A 16864-nucleotide genomic window follows, 5' to 3' on the forward strand; every position below is an offset into this window, starting at 1 on the left:
GTCTTTAACTTAGAACTAGGGATCATTTGCACCATAATGGACTCATCCAGATCAATGCATGGTAGAGTTTACTAAAGTTGCATAGGGGTGAAAGGGTTAACCTTCCGCATTTCTCAAACACAGCCGAGGATGGGTCTCCTTCCACCCAACACATCTGGGTATGTGACCCCAGGTCGAATTAACTCCCCCACATCCGAGAAACTGTCTTAATAAGTGTGGGGTTTTTGTGACCCCTGGTCAAATTAACCCCACCATATTGCTCCCGAATCTGATTTTAATATGTCTATAATGGCCCCACGCCTCACACATGCAACTATGCCCCTCCCCCTTAAAGATTCATATGTGTCGACAGTATTGTAAGCTTGACAATATGTCAAGATAGCGTTTTATTGTAAAATATTGTAAAGATAACAAAACACCTTCCTCAAAATTTATTATCCCCATAAGTAAGTTGACAGCTAGACACATAGGTTACATACTCATTTCTATATATAACGTTAATATTGGAATTTAACTGATTAATGGAACATATTGTTGTCGTTACACTGACAAAACTTAAATCATATCGGTCCGAATAAACAATAACGTATGTTTCACACTATGATTTCTTTTTTTCACAAACTTGCAAGTGCGTTTCAAAGATGGTTTAATACATTAAGAAATTGTATGCATGTCTATAAAACCTACATGTACGAATCCTATCTTACTATCTGTATTGCACATGTTGCATTAAAATTCCTGAGAACAAGTCGGTAGTATAACGATATATATTATATACCTACCAGACTACTATACCAAGCGAGAGGTCGTCTACGTGTACACATTTCTAAGGAAAAGTCGTATTTACCTAATCAAGATTTGGGCCCGTATTCATGAAACCGTCCTGTTGATGCTATGTAAGGAACTTTTGACCGTATGACATGATTTAGGCGAGTAAAAAAGAGTTGGCTTCAGCACAGAATGAACGGTTACATAAATACGGGCCCAGGGTGTTTGTTTAAATGTGGTGCAGTTAGTCTAGAAACAAGTGTTGAATGCATTTGTGGTCTACAGACTTGTCCCCGTCTCCAGAATATTTAAGTACATGGAAACAATGAGACTGATAATTTTGATCGATTTGAAACTAGAGGGAGATAAACTTCTAAACTGCAGTCTTTCATGGGATGGATATATTGCACAGGTTCCACTATAGTGTGATACGAGAGCATGATTTTTTTAAAGTGAACATTGTTTTTACTCCTATTCTCAGCCTGGCTCGTATGACGTATTTCTTCAACTTTCAAACCTTAAATCACTTCACACTTTAATAATGGACCAAACTATCTACACTTATCAGAAAAACTGTATGTTTGGTGCTTAAAACGGGGAGTTAAAGGTCTTAAATAAGACTTATTGAACATTTCTTTTGGGTTTATAAAAATAAAATAAAAACAACAAAACCTATGCTATATTTTTCTTCCTCGTGATCCATAGAAGGTATCATTTAAAAAAGGAAGGAATGATAAACTTTGTGACAAAAGGAAAGAGAGATGAAGAGAGGACGAGGAAAGTAGGACATAGAAATATGTCAACGAATGTTCTTCATCTTTTCTACAATTTTAAACACTAAAAGGTACATGTACACTATCATAGATACTTTTTGTCTCACCATCAACCGTTTTAAAATGTTGACGTAAGTAAGACAGAGTTGCCCCCCCCTTGTAATTAACTCCAGAGATAAATGAAATACATGGCTTAAAACCGTGTTTACCGTTTTCATTCGCATTGATTTTTCTTTTCACTGAAATAACCACGTCTTAATTTAATAGCTTCTGTTTTCTTTGTAAAATGGACATGGGACACTTTTAACCATTCAAAATTGTAGTCTGGATGATATTGTGATTTTTTTACTTAGCAAAATTTGTTTTCTAGGCATATTTGCTTACATTTGTAAAATTCACACGTAGTAGAATGAATTCATATAGCCACATATCATAAAAAAGCATAACAGTTAAGTCAGATGATGTGTAGAAAATAACTGAATTAATGACTATGCAACCTAGAATTTTCGAGTGCTGTTTCGTCATTTATTTATCAATTCATCTAAGATACACACATGAACATAGTGTGATGAGTGTTATACAGCACACCAATAAAACAATTTATGAAAAATACGAGCTTGCCAGGATTCGAACCTGGAATCTTCTGATCCGTAGTCAGACGCGTTATCCATTGCGCCACAAGCCCGGGATATCGGATACTCTGGGTGTGTTTTTGAATATTAAACGCACAGTAAGGGTGTTGAATGGCAACATTAGGAAAGTATTGTCTTTTTTTCCATTCACGTGTTCATTCAAGATTCGACCCCTGTGACCTTGAATATAAGCCAATGTCATTCATTTTAATAAACTTTGTAGCTCTTCACCCAAGCATGCCACTGGTCAGATATCAACATTTTGGGCCTCATGATTATTCAGAATTCGTTTAAAAGATTTTAAACATATTTGACCCTTGTGACCTTCAATATAGGTCAAGGTAATCGAATCGAATAAAAGCGGTTGCCATTCATGACAGCATGATTCTTGCCAAATATCATCACCCTGGACCTTTTGGTTATTCTGAAGAAGTTGATTACAGGGTTTTCAAACCAATTGACCCCTATGACCTTGAAAGAGTGAAGGTCATTGATTTGAACAAACTTGGTAGCTCTTTATCCCAGCATGCTACTGACCAGATATCATCACCCTGGGCATTTTGGTTATTCAGAAGAGTTGACCCCTGTGACCTTGAATATGGGTGAAGGTCATTTATTTGAACAAGCCCATCTGTAATATTCCAGATGTATCAATGGAGTTAATTTGGTTAAGCCTTGGAGCAAAATCTTTTAAGATACCATAGAGGCACAGTAGTTGTTATGCATACCAATCGAGAACATATACCGGTAACTTTTTAAAAAAATGTGGATATAGGCGAAAGTTAAGTGCTATGATCAAATTCGGTAAAAAAAAGCCCCCTCCGTCAATGTGCTACGTATATCTTACTGTACTGACAGGCGCCTGTGGGCAGTTATTAATTAAAACATATTTGATTTTAATGTATCACCATGAAGTCATATAATAACCAACAACGTATTATACAAGGTTGTGAGGTCCAACATGTTTAGGGCATAGACATATGTCGTTTCAAAGTCCACGTATAACGGTCAACACTTTAACATTGTATAAGTAAAATTTACGTTTATTTTATCAAACAGAATTTTTTTTATCAAATGCTATGATATTCCCACTGAAATTTTAAGGAATAACAAATTGATAAACAAATAAACTTTGTTTAATTAAATACCCCCCTCCACCCTCTAAATATTGTAAGTTCCTCCCACCGATTAGATCTACTCTTTCCTCAATTTTGTTGTTGGTCTATTTTTTAGCTCCCTTCGGGGCCAAGTGTGCTTATGCCGTGTTTGCACGAAATAAATATTATCAAAATACAGACATGCATGTATACATACGTATATGTTAGGTAAAAGGAAATTATTGCATCATATATATACACTATGTGTAAGTACACTGTTATATACACCCACTCTTCAACCACGCATTCTGACTTGCTCACACATATATCTAACATACACACACACACATACACCATCCCTCACCCTCGCACAAAAGATATAAGAAAAAAACCACAGTTATATTTTCATCTCAGACACAACAACAGCCACACAAAAGTGTTATTTTTTTTTGTTAAAAGTCTTTCGTAAATAATAGCCAGACGCGTTATCCATTGCGCCACAAGCCCGGGATATCCCTTGGGTGTATTTGTGAATATTAAGCGCATAGTACGGATTTTGAAACGAGTAGACGTACTTGAAATAATGACAGCATTAAGAAAGAAAAGTCTTCTTTTTTCGTTCACGTGTTGATGTTTTTTCCCCTTCTACTGAAATATTAACGTCGCCTATTTTAATTAAAACGTGATTTCTGGGATATTTAAACTTGGGAGTGGGTGAGAACCAATCTCTCAAACGATCACAATGAATTCATCGAATACACACACACAAACAAAGTAATTGTCATAATATGCGTTGAAATCGTATGACAATGAAATACAAACCAGAATGAACGTGAACTTATAAAACGTTTCAAATTTGAAAAAAATAAACGAGCTTGCCAGGATTCGAACCTGGAATCTTCTGATCCGTAGTCAGACGCGTTATCCATTGCGCAACAAGCCCGCGATATCACAATTCTAGGGTATGCATGCAGGTATCTGTTGATGTTAAATGCAATAAAGAAAGGAACGCTTATGTTTTTGGGCCTCAATTTCTCTACGATAATGTTCCATGTTATCAAAATATAATACTCTGTTATGCCCAGGGACTTGGGATAAAGAAGTTCCATCCGCGTGGTTTTCAAACTGAGCTTAACCCGTGTGAACACCCCGGGAGTGGAATTTTCCCTTCGTTCAAATCACCAGAATAAGCTCAGAAACAGAAAAAATGCTCGTATATTTCACATATTTTATAAGTGTCCATTACAGAAAAATCTGAGAATAATAAGTTTAGATTGATGCATAGGCATTTGATTTTTTTTTCTTCTCTCGTCCACATTTTTTCACTCCTCATTTCTCTCGCGGCGTCTTTCTACCTTTATCGTAACCCCCTTTCCCCATAAAAGTTATATTAAAGCAAGATTAAGAGCAATATGTAAGTTAAACTCTACTTGGGTTAGCAGAAAAGGAAAAGATAGTATTAGCTTTTTTTAAAGATAAATTCACATTTACTATCCATATTTCATTTTATCATTTTTGAATAACACTAACTTCTATTTTATTTTATTATTATTTAATCTTTTTCATTACAAGAATTTCCCAAATAACACTATATAATAAGGTTAAGTACCTACAAAATGGACATCGGCTTTGCTTATTTCACATGTTTACGCTTGAAAATGTCATGTTTCGTATAGAGTTATTTTGTGAATGGGTGAGAGTCAATCGCTTAAAAACTTACCATTTTGGAGTGGTGTTCATCACAACGAATTACACATATAATTTACGCCCACATACACACAGTATTTGTGAGATAATGTGTTGATTTGATGACGATCTAGAATATAACGATCTAGAATATAAACTTACAACGTATCAAATTTGAAAAAATAACGAGCTTGCCAGGATTCGAACCTGGAATCTTCTGATCCGTAGTCAGACGCGTTATCCATTGCACCACAAGCCCGGGATGATGCAGTTCTAGGTATACATGTATCTGTTGATGTGAAATGCAATTTAGTTTTAAATACAGAAAGGCTCTTTTGTTTCTGGGCCTCAATTTCTCTACGTTAATGTTCCATGTAATCAAAATTATAAGACTCTGTTATGCCCAGGGACTTGGGATAAAGAAGTTCCATCCGCGTGGTTTTCAAACTGAGCTTAACCCGTGTGAACACCCCGGGAGTGGAATTTTCCCTTTGTCCCAATCACCAGAATTAGCTCAGAAACTCAAATAAAAAAAAAGGCTCTGAATGGCCCGATTTCATGACGTCACACATATAATATATATAGTGCTTAAAATAGTTATGCCAGAAGAAATATCTGAGAATAACAAGTTTAGATTGATGCATAGGCATTTGCTTTTTTCTTCTCTCGTCCACATTTTTTCACTCCTCATTTCTCTCTCGGCGTCTTTCTGTCTTTATCGTTACTCCCTTTCTCCATTAAAGTTATATTAAAACAAGATTAAGAGTAATATGTAAGTTAAACCCTACTTGGGTCAGCAGAAACAGAAAAGATAGTATTAGCATTTTTGAAAGATAAGTTCACATTTACTCTCCATATTTCATTTTATCATTTTTGTATAACACTAACTTCTAAGAATTTTATTATTTTATCTTTTCTATTACAAGAATTTCCAAAATAACACTATATAATAAGGTGAAGTACCTACAAAATTGACATCGGCTTTGTTTATAACACATTATTATGCTTAAAAATGTCATGTTTCGGATAGAATTATTTTGTGAATGGGTGAGAATCAATCGCTTAAAACTTACAATTTTGGAGTGGTGTTCCACCACAACGAATTACACATATGATTTACACACACATACACACAGTATTTGTGAGATAATGTGTTGAGTTGATAACGATCTAGAATATAAACTTACACCGTATCAAATTTGAAAAAATAACGAGCTTGCCAGGATTCGAACCTGGAATCTTCTGATCCGTAGTCAGACGCGTTATCCATTGCGCCACAAGCCCGGGACACTACCCATCCCTATTCTTTGTAGCTTTAAATATCATTGTGCTCCACCCGGGATGATAAATAGCAGCCGAATTCGTGAGTGCAACTAGTGGCATTACTGAATGAAGATTACACTTGAGTTTTTGTATTGTCGCCTAACAGATTTTAAACTTCTCAAAAAGAGCTCAGTTTTGGAATTAGTTGATGAAGATTAAATCAACGAAATTCGTTTGTTATAGTGCTATACAAACCTCTGTGCAAATAATGGCTTGAAATATTTTGATATGAGATACGCGCTGACTACATATGTAGCGTTAGGTTTTGGCTGGTTCACGATTTATTTTCGTTATGGAATCCAATATTTTAAAAAACTCAAACCACCAACCTCGATTATTTGGAAAGACTGAGATTGTCTGTGTTGGTGTACCGGCAACAAAGGTCCTTCCAGTAGCCCTAGATGTGTTTATATAAACATTAGTTATTTTAATATTATTTACAATTATAAAATGAATAATTTTAACTTATATAGATCAATGTTGTTAGCCGAGATCCATCACTTAACTTCAGTTATACAGAAAAAAATCGAAAATCATCTGCATCATCACACAGATTAAATGTCAGAATTTAAAAATAATATATATATTAGATAATGATGTGCACGAGTCACAGCAGCACTGTTAGAGAAAAACTAAAATATTCAAGAGTAGCTCATCTAGGATTAAAGATATCTTTCTATTTTTGGATCAGCCCATGCCAATTTCAAATGAACTTGTTTCAGAAATCACACAAAAACTGTTAACATAAAATGTTCACAGCATCAATACTTACCAGTTTTGTTTTACTTCTCTTTTACAGTTGTCGTCTTTTGTTCCTTGATGTTAACCTACAATTCATAAATTAAAGACAAAAAACCCGCAGCCTACCGGTAATCAGGGCTTGTGGCGCAATGGATAACGCGTCTGACTACGGATCAGAAGATTCCAGGTTCGAATCCTGGCAAGCTCGTGATTTTTGTTAAGAATAAATATGCATTTTTCACATTTTAAACATGACGTCATTATATATATGAGGCATAGTATTACAAATACATAATTGCCTTATTTCATATTTCATAAAACCAAATGCTGATTACTTTTCTAAAGAATGTACTTTGTGTGTCATGGTCACATTATTTTGACAACGGGCTAATCAAATGTGGTAAGGGAGACACCGCCAAAAATATGGAGGCGCGAGTATGTAATTTTTTCCTGTCATCATATTAGGAAGGCACATGAAAATGTCCAATTCTTCAGGAGCGTCACGTTAGTCGCCTCTTACGATCATGCGGTGGGATAAAGCAGGTTTATTATTTCATAATGTCCCGGACATGCACATGACATATAGCATACGATTGTCTACGTGAGTGATGGTGAGAAATATATAAGACTCCTTCACACCGGCAAGCGTTGTGTGTGTGAACGAGGTGGGATTGATAATGAAGTTGTACACCTACAGCACACTCGAGTAAGGTCATCATCTGTATGCATTTCATAGTGTCGATTGCGTAAAACCAAGGGTAGTATTTGTTTTGTATTGAACAACTGTCTCACGAGATAAGGAGTAGTGATCAACAACCAAACGACCATAATATGCAAGTATGTAAATTTTGTATTCAAATGCCTCAGTGTTATTATTTTCATAGACGACATCAGCTGATCTGTGTTACAGGGCTGTCCTGTTACTAGGGAATATTTCTTTATTGGCTGATGACAGGTTTACGTAGCAACCGTCAAGGTCCTGTGACGGCGGACTTTAGATCAAACATTTTGACACAAAGAGTCAGGTGTGAGTTCTTTAGCGTTTGACAGTCTTCAAACCCCCGTGTGCCGGTTGCTGCTGGTTCGACTCCACGCGTGAGGAGCAAGGTTCGACTCCAGACGTGAGGAGTAAGGTTCGACTCTAGGCGTGAGGAGTAAGGTTCGACTCTAGGCGTGAGGAGCAAGGTTCGACTCCTGGCACGAGGAGCAACTTTCTTCGTCATGTAAACAGGGTTCTAACATAGATATTGTTTATCTGGGGGAGGCGACAGTATCGTCTTTTCCTCTCAAAACTTCAGATATAGGCTATTTGTATGTTAAAATAAAAAACATTTGAAGAGATTCTTTGCAGATTTGTGATCGTAGTTGGTTATCAAGAGGAAACACATTTTTATCTTTGACAGTCTGTATAGGAATAGAATAGAATAGAAACTATTTTTTGACTTAAAAGTTAATTGTCATTAAGAGCACTGCATTATCGAGTGGAGCCTGACTTCAGGTAATTCGTTATTATTTATTGATCGTAAACTGATACAGTTTATAGATACAAACTTTGCATTAAACTTAATTACAACAGATATTTCCAGGGCCATTCCATTGATACAACATTTAATTATCTACTAAATAATTTGCTCGTAATATGTTTGCTTGATGGACAAATTTTCCTAAATTACACAATTCTTTCGTATTTATAGATGATAGAAATATATCAGAGGATTCGAACCTGGAATCTTCTGATCCGTAGTCAGACGCGTTATCCATCGCGCCACAAGCCCGGGTCACTACACAAAACTGTTCACTGTAAATTTAAATAGCACTGTGCTCCACCCGGGATGATAAATAGCAGCCGAATTCGTGAGTGCAATTACTGAATGAAGGTTAAATCAGAGTTTTTTGTATTGCCGCTGAACAGATTTTTAAAGTTTTCAAAAAGAGCTCGGTTTTGGAACAAGTTGATGAAGATTAAATCTGTAGCATTCTATTAAAGTGTAAATTACCTAAATTCGTTTGTTTTATGCTACACAAACCTCTGTGCAAATAATGGCTTGAAATACTTTGATATAAGATACGCGCTGACTTCATATATAGTGTTAGGTATTGGCTGGCTCACGATTTTTTTCCCGTTAGGAATCCAATATTTTAAAACTCAAACCACCAACCTCGATTATTTGGAAAGACTGAGATTGTCTGTGTTGGTGTACCGGCAACAAAGGTCCTTCTAGTAGCCCTAGATGTGTATATATAAACATAAGTTATTTTAATATTATTAACAATTATAAAACGAAGTATTTTAACTTATATAGATCAATGTTGTTAGCCGAGATGTTGGCGCAAGGGGAGTCTTAATGTGCTCCCTTTAGAGACGTATAGTAGTATACATGCCATTTCCCCCCTCCAAGATGTCAGCCAGTAAGGTTAGATTTATAAGTCAAAATCAACAATTAGAAAATATCTTAGTTGTGATAGATTAATATTTTCCATATAAATTCCTTCTGAATTACATACCTACAGATTTGACAGTAAAATTTCATTATATTGCAAAGATTTCAGAGATTTTTCCGACTTGGTACAGTTACTTGACACATTCTGATGACCGAGATATTCTTCTCAAATCCATCTCTTAACTTCAGTTATACAGAAAAAAATCGAAAATCATCTGCGTCATCACACAGATTAAATGTCAGAATTTAAAAATAATATATTTATTAAATAATGATGTGCACGAGTCACAACAGCACTGTTAGAGAAAAACTAAAATATTCAAGTAAAGTAGCTCATATAGGATTAAAGATATCTTTCTATTTCTGCATCAGCGCATGTCAATTTCAAATGAACATGTTTCAGAAATCACACAAAAACTCTTAACATGAAATGTTCCCAGCATCAATACTTACAGTTGTCATCTTTTGGTCATCGATGTTAAGCTACAATTCATAAGTACAAGACAAACAAAACACAGTTCCTACTAATCAGGGCTTGTGGCGCAATGGAGTCTGACTACGGATCAGAAGATTCCAGGTTCGAATCCTGGCAAGCTCGTTATTTTTGTTAAGAGTAAATATGCATTTTCCACATTTTAAACATGACTTCATTATATATATGAGGCATAATATTACAAGTACAAAATTGCCCAATTCCATAAATGCAAATGCTGATTACTTCTCTAAAAGAATGTACTTTGTGTGTCATGGTCACATTATTTTGACAACGAGCTAATCAAAGGTATGGAGGCGCCAGTATGTAATTAATTTCACGTCTCCATATTAGGAAGGCACATGAAAATATACAAATCTTCAGGAGCGTCACGTTAGTCGCCTCTTACGATTTTGCGGTGGGATAAAGCAGGTTTATTATTTCATAATGTCCCGGACATGCACATGACATATAGCATACGATTGTCTACGTGAGTGGTGGTGAGAAATATATAAGACTCCTTCACACCGGCAAGCGTTGTGTGTGTGAACGAGGTGCGATTGATAATGAAGTCGTACACCTACAGCACACTCGAGTAAGGTCATCATCTGTATGCATTTCATAGTGTCGATTGCGTAAAACCAAGGGTAGTATTTGTTTTGTATTGAACAACTGTCTCACGAGATAAGGAGTAGTGATCAACAACCAAACGACCATAATATGCAAGTATGTAAATTTTGTATTCAAATGCCTCAGTGTTATTTTTTTTTTCATAGACGACATCAGCTGATCTGTGTTACAGGGCTGTCCTGTTACTAGGGACTATTTTCTTTATTGACTGATGACAGGTTTATGTAGCAACCGTCAAGGTCCTGTGACGGCGGACTTTGAATCAGATATTTTGATACAAAGAGTCGGGTGTGAGTTCTTTAGCGTTTGACAGTCTTCAAACCCCGGTATACCGGTTGCTGCTGGTTCGACTCCACGCGTGAGGAGCAAGGTTCGACTCCAGACGTGAGGAGTAAGGTTCGACTCTAGGCGTGTGGAGTAAGGTTCGACTCTAGGCGTGAGGAGTAATGTTCGATTCCAGGCGCGAGGAGCAACTTTCTTCAGACATGTACACATTGTTCTAACATAGATATTGTTTATCTGGGGGAGGCGACAGTATCGTCTATTCCTCTCAAAACTTATGAAGAGATGTTTATCAAGAGGAAACCCATTTTTATCTTTGTCAGTCTGTATAGGAACTAAACTGAAAAACTATTTTTTGATAAACATATCGAGACATTTCCTGAACCCATATTTGATATAAAAAGACAGTAACAAGAACCATGGAGACTCTAAAACAAGACATTTTGAACTCTCAGAGAAACCGTGAAATGAAACAAGGTGTTTGAGAAGAGTTAAAGTTAATTGTCATTACGAGCACTGAATTACCGAGTGGACGTGACTTCAGTTTGTCGTGAGGGCAAAAAGATGGCAATCTAAATCGGTCTAAAAACTTCTGAAACAGAAGAGGACGTGCGTAAAACGCCTTGATTAATAAATTAATTTTGAAAAATTAGAGGAGCACTTGTTATTAGAAATAATAATGATTACAGTTCATATATTATGAACCGTTTCATTAACCTAAGATCATTGTGGCCATAAAGGTTACGGCAAACTTCGGGGACCAAGAAATTCACCAGTAAGGTAAAATAAGTCACACTCATTTAAGTAACTTATTTAGAGATTTTAATGTATTTGTTTGAATAGGATCAATAAACATCTTTGCTTTGATCTCCGTCGTACTATCTCCATTAAATCAATAACGTTGACACGAGGAAGTAATACTGTTATCAGTTGTTTTACCCCAATCTGTAACGGTGCACTCATTCTGCATTGTATATATGTGTAATCAAGGTAGACAGGTACCTCTTCCTTATGGCTGGGTAGGAGTACCTGTACCTACTCGAAGTATACTTTGGATGTGGCGGTGACAACCAATAAGTTCCTTTGCCGACTGGATGACAATTTGATAGGTAATGCTTGACAGTTTTATGTTCTTATTGTTATAAAGATATTTCTTGGCTCACCTGAAAAATCACCTTAGCTAGAATTTAGGTGGGAAATACGGTATTATGTATTGATTTCAAAAAATTTCGGAGCTTCTTATCTGGTCTTACAAGAACGACGATCTGGTATCACGGAATTTCGCTTTTATATAAGGAATAAGAACAAGTTCTACTAAATGAAAATACCTATTTCAAGCTATGTTAGCAGATTGTATTGAGTTATTTGTTACATATAACATTTTTTATTTATATAATGAATGCCAATTGAAAAAATACGACGCTATGCTGTTACGACTCAATTTTTGTTATTAATTTCGCGCCTAAATATCATTAATTTCGGCGCACATTTACTCGTAAATGATTCATGCAATTAAATGTTTTGGTTTAATCTTTTCCAGGAGACAAACTCGGGCTAAAGTGTTATAGTAAACGTTTAAATTGCAACGGTTTTGATTAAACATTTGATGTATAAATGGAATTATTTGTATTATTTACAGAATCCACGTAATCGTTGGAAGTCGACAAAACATTGAATACCACTGGTTGGGATGACGGATTAAATATGATAGGGATTATCAACGACCGTTTCAGTGGATTGGGATAATACGAGTAAGACACCTTTTTAATAACAAAAACGATTAGAAAAGCAGGCAAAGACTTTCTATGTAAACATTACAATCTGAAATGACATCTTCAAAAGGACCAGCAATCATCCTTTTGGTGAAATGAGGGGACAAGATTCATACTTCTAGTTGCCCTCACCTATGTTTAACCTAAAGGCAATACTGTGATCTGATATGTGATGATTACACACTTTTCTCATATTTGTCATGCGACTCCTCTTCAAAGTTGCAAAAAGAAACATATAACTGACAAAATCAACAAGAGGTGATCTCCATCAAATGCAGTCATGAAAAGAACACAAGTCTTTCCAAAGGGATCGGCGTTAAGCAGATCTGACATTTTTTGAAACCGCTATTGGAGGGAACGTCATTGATTCGAGTTTTATAGGAGTGTTAACAAGAATGCCTCCGACCTCTCAGACATTCCGTCTCTGCTGCACCAGGTTACTTTCACAATGGAAGGCGCGTGGCGATGTCAGCTGTATCTGCCCGGCCGCTAGTGACGACATGGTTTGGTGGTGTGACGATGACAGTAACAGTTTAATACAAATGACAAGTAAAGGTGATGTATATCAGGAGGTAGTGAGTCCCTCCGTGCTGACTGATATCTGTCTATCCCCGACTACACACAACCTCTGGGCGGTATGCTCAAACGGAAGTATCATGGAACTGACTTCCGGTTCTTTAATCAGCAGATTCAACATAACGAATCAACCCATGTCCATATGTTGTACTAAGGGTGACCACATACTTGTTGGCATGATGAACAAGCTTGTTAAATTCACAACCGATGGGGAACAGAGTAGCACACTCACTACGTTACATTCTGGAAAAACATCAATATGTTCACCACGTAGAATCTCGCAATGTCCTGTCACTGGGAATATTGCTGTACTTGACAGTGAACATTCAATTGATGGTGGTGCTGGCAAACCGTACGTTCTTGGGCTGGACAAAGACCTTAAGGAACTGTTCGAATACGGAGAACCCGAACACAACAGCAGGGATGACTTCCAACCTTTCAGTCCTTGGGATATGACGTATGATAGTATGGGGAATCTGATCATTGCTGACTGTGACAACCGTTGTCTGCATCTGCTGAGTGGGAATGGTCAGTACTTGCGATGTCTCCATAATGACACGGGGTGGGCGAGACTTGTGGCGGTAGATAGGGGCGGGATTCTGTGGACAAGGTTTGGTAATCAAATCAAACGATTGCAGTACACCAGTGTATGAATCAGCACAATTCAGAGTGTTACTTAAAACAAAAGAAATTCTCTCTTGGTGACTGTTATGCATCTCATATTAGAATTATGCTCGAGAAAGTGAAAATAGCCGGGGGTAGAGCTCTGTTACTCTCTTTTTTTCGTACATAATTGTAACGATTGTAATAGGACGTAGCATGCTCGCAGCAGTCAAGTCCTAAACAGGTCAGGATTAGTTGTTAGTTCTCACATGTCCTGCACCAATGAAGGACCCCCGGGAACCTAATTGCCTAATATTAACCTGAAGATGTTGGGATGATGTTCAAAAATGATTTCTGTTTCTGTTAAAGCCGGACTGAATCAAAGTTGATCGCTTCAGAAACCCCCATGCCAAATATCGGCATTCTGGTACAAATCTAAATGATATACTAATGAATGGCCACCTCTTACAACAAAACTTTGACCCGTAATGCTGACGCAGACACCGGGACGACTATATAAACGCCCCGATTCTCTTAACAGGAAAGCTTAATAAGTGTTCTGTAGCGTTAACACACAACGACAAGATCGAAACTAAAGTGAAAACGCAAAGACAACAGGGTCGAAAGAATACAACTCGAGACACACAAATTGCTGGAGTCTTCACATACACATAAATCATGGAGAATTCAAATATTCTATCAAATAAGTCTCCTTACGTCATTGTGTGTAAGTTGTGAACACGTCACAAACTACAGTGCGCTGGTCGGACAATCAACAATCTATATTTAATCAACCACATTTGATAGTTCTATGTACCGTTCTGTTATCTTTAACCCTAATTTATAACCACGGATCTTATCTAGTTCCGTACCCTAACATCTCGATATCTGTATACGTATATACTGTAGCACAAACACATGCTGCTATTCAGTGTAAACTAATAACATCTTCATATTTTCATAGATTATTGCTGTGTACGCATTATGAGTAATACCGCCCGTTGACACATCACAAGAAACAATATAATGACGTCGTATCTGCGACCATGGCAAACCTGACGTCGTTTTCTTTTGTATTATCCCTGCGTAAATAATCACATAATGTAAATTTGGACATGGCTTAGATGAGAATATTTAGTCTCAAACCACATGGAGATAATAAGTCTGATCCTTTTGATATAATCGGTCTTTTGGTCAGACCAAGGCAGTGGGGAAATCCTTTGATGGCGGGATTTACGTGTTGTTTGCTTAAAGGTAAATATGAACTACATTCAAACATATATTAATTTCGCGTTTTTTTAAACTTTTGGCATTACCGAAGGCTTTGATGTATTTTGGAAATGAATCACACCTCACTTGCATATTTGAAAAAATGTCTGTCCTGACGTCAAGTTCAGTTGAACTTCTTATCCGGACTCAAAATCATAACATTGGACAATAGATGAATGTGACGTAACTTGTATCATTAACGAATCTCAGATCAATAATTATATAGGAGTTTCTGGTTCTTCCAATGCTTATCCCGTCTATTTTAATATGTGTTTACATTCCGTGCTAATACCACAATTCTTGCAGTTCGCAAGGCAAACAATTTTAAAAGTTCTTGCGAGTATCCTCTCTAGAATTATGGAAATACTTTTATTGAATGTCTTCTTATTCCTTGTCTTTGTGGTTGACCTTTCCACATCTTAACAAAATCCTTTGCACAATTATCAGAAATATTGCTTGTTATTTCAAACACCTCAATCATGTCCCTATTATTCTTCTGTAGCTCAGAGTTGGTCGTTTGAGTTTCCTCAGTCGGATATGAAAAATCCCGAAATCCAGGTATTTGTTTCGTTGCTCTCCCTTGTACTGCCTCAATCATATCGATATGCTTGAATTTAAAGGGATGCCATACAGTATCTGCATATTCAATATGAATTCTTACTAATGTTTTGTATAACAGTTAACATTTGTGTTGGTTTAGAAAATGAAAGGATCGACCGATGACTGCAAATATAGGATTTGCTTTCTTTACTTGTGTACTTAATTCATCTTCAAATGGGAAAAATATGTCTGTAATTACTCCTATATTCTTCTGATTTTCCACTTCTTGTAAAGGACCATTTTCTATGTAATATGTTCTTTCTCCACAGGGTCAGCCTATATATGCATAGATTGACACCTTAAAGGATGAATTTTAATAAATATGTATGTCCTCCTGTAGGATATCCACATCAGCGTTTCCATGTATACTTTTGAAAACTTTAGTATCATCCGCGAAAAGGTATGCATCCGACTGTAGCATATCAGGAAGATCGTTTATAGGTTTCACAAACAATATCGGTCCTAGCACTGATCCTTGGGGTACTCCAGAAGTTGTATTAGGGTCAGCGACAAAACGAATTGGTATTATCGTCACATATAAATGGTAATATCAAAATAATAGCTTTTAAAGCATGCTCTATACACAAAACATACTATAACATTCAAAATTAATGACCGACAAGGTTTTCTAAAAATCAATCATCAGATTCAATCAAAATATAACCTCTTAAAGCACTGTTAAAAGGAATTTGTTTGGTCATCTAGAACAAGTAACAGTCATTCCATCACAATCCCTTGCATTGTAAACCTGGGTTTATCTTACAAACTTGTTTTACATACAGATGCAGTAGATAGGTATGCTTATTTTGAAATATCTACCTATTTTATGTAAAAGGCAATACATATAAGGCAGGACATTTCACTCGTTTGGTGGCGAGGTTAAGGTATCCCAGCAAATAAGATGATATACATAATATCAATGTTGTATGATCACCATGGTGTCTTCAAAGAAATACGATATAAAGTTCCACATTTCCAAAGATGAAGAATATCCGTATGCTCAGCTTTTAGTCATGCATCATGAACTATTAACATTAAACTATAAGGTCACTCCGACCAATAAATGGCAAGAACTCTGTAATATCTCAACATCTATAACATCATATGTCGCAAACGTTTCAAAACCGATTGATCCCTTTGTCAAGCTATGACTGAGTGAGCGATTTGTAATGTTATACAAAACATAACAATGGAATTTC

At 36.4% G+C, this 16864-nt stretch overlaps 1 protein-coding gene and 5 non-coding genes across 8 annotated transcripts; 2 read left to right on the forward strand and 4 right to left on the reverse strand.

Annotated features, from left to right (window-relative positions):
• Positions 1 to 2153: 2153 nt before the first annotated feature.
• On the reverse strand, positions 2154 to 2226 carry Trnar-acg. Its single transcript has one exon. It is a non-coding gene; the product is annotated as a tRNA-Arg (tRNA).
• Positions 2227 to 4140: 1914 nt separating this feature from the next.
• Trnar-acg lies at positions 4141 to 4213 on the reverse strand. The gene has a single exon. It is a non-coding gene; the product is annotated as a tRNA-Arg (tRNA).
• A 929-nt stretch (positions 4214 to 5142) lies between these two features.
• Positions 5143 to 5215, reverse strand: Trnar-acg. The gene has a single exon. It is a non-coding gene; the product is annotated as a tRNA-Arg (tRNA).
• Positions 5216 to 6167: 952 nt separating this feature from the next.
• Trnar-acg lies at positions 6168 to 6240 on the reverse strand. The gene has a single exon. It is a non-coding gene; the product is annotated as a tRNA-Arg (tRNA).
• A 915-nt stretch (positions 6241 to 7155) lies between these two features.
• On the forward strand, positions 7156 to 7228 carry Trnar-acg. Its single transcript has one exon. It is a non-coding gene; the product is annotated as a tRNA-Arg (tRNA).
• A 3356-nt stretch (positions 7229 to 10584) lies between these two features.
• LOC110440376 lies at positions 10585 to 15177 on the forward strand. 3 transcript variants are annotated; one of them, XM_021483422.1, is made up of 2 exons: positions 10585 to 10659; positions 12485 to 15177. In XM_021483422.1, the coding sequence occupies exon 2, from the start codon at positions 13013 to 13015 to the stop codon at positions 13844 to 13846; it is 834 nt and encodes a 277-aa protein (XP_021339097.1). In that variant the 5' UTR covers positions 10585 to 10659; positions 12485 to 13012; the 3' UTR covers positions 13847 to 15177. The 3 variants fall into 3 exon arrangements, with proteins under 3 accessions (XP_021339097.1, XP_021339098.1, XP_021339095.1); XM_021483423.1 differs by lacking the exon at positions 10585 to 10659 and adding an exon at positions 11550 to 11625; XM_021483420.1 differs by lacking the exon at positions 10585 to 10659 and adding an exon at positions 11906 to 11954.
• Positions 15178 to 16864: the final 1687 nt, after the last annotated feature.

This window comes from Mizuhopecten yessoensis, unplaced genomic scaffold (assembly GCF_002113885.1).
Source record: "Mizuhopecten yessoensis strain PY_sf001 unplaced genomic scaffold, ASM211388v2 scaffold11179, whole genome shotgun sequence".
Lineage (NCBI taxonomy): Eukaryota > Metazoa > Mollusca > Bivalvia > Pectinida > Pectinidae > Mizuhopecten > Mizuhopecten yessoensis.

What these genes read in the sequence shown, in the direction of transcription:
- LOC110440376 (XM_021483422.1), top strand. Translation starts at nt 13,013, where the DNA reads ATGCCTCCGACCTCTCAGACATTCCGTCTCTGCTGCACCAGGTTACTT.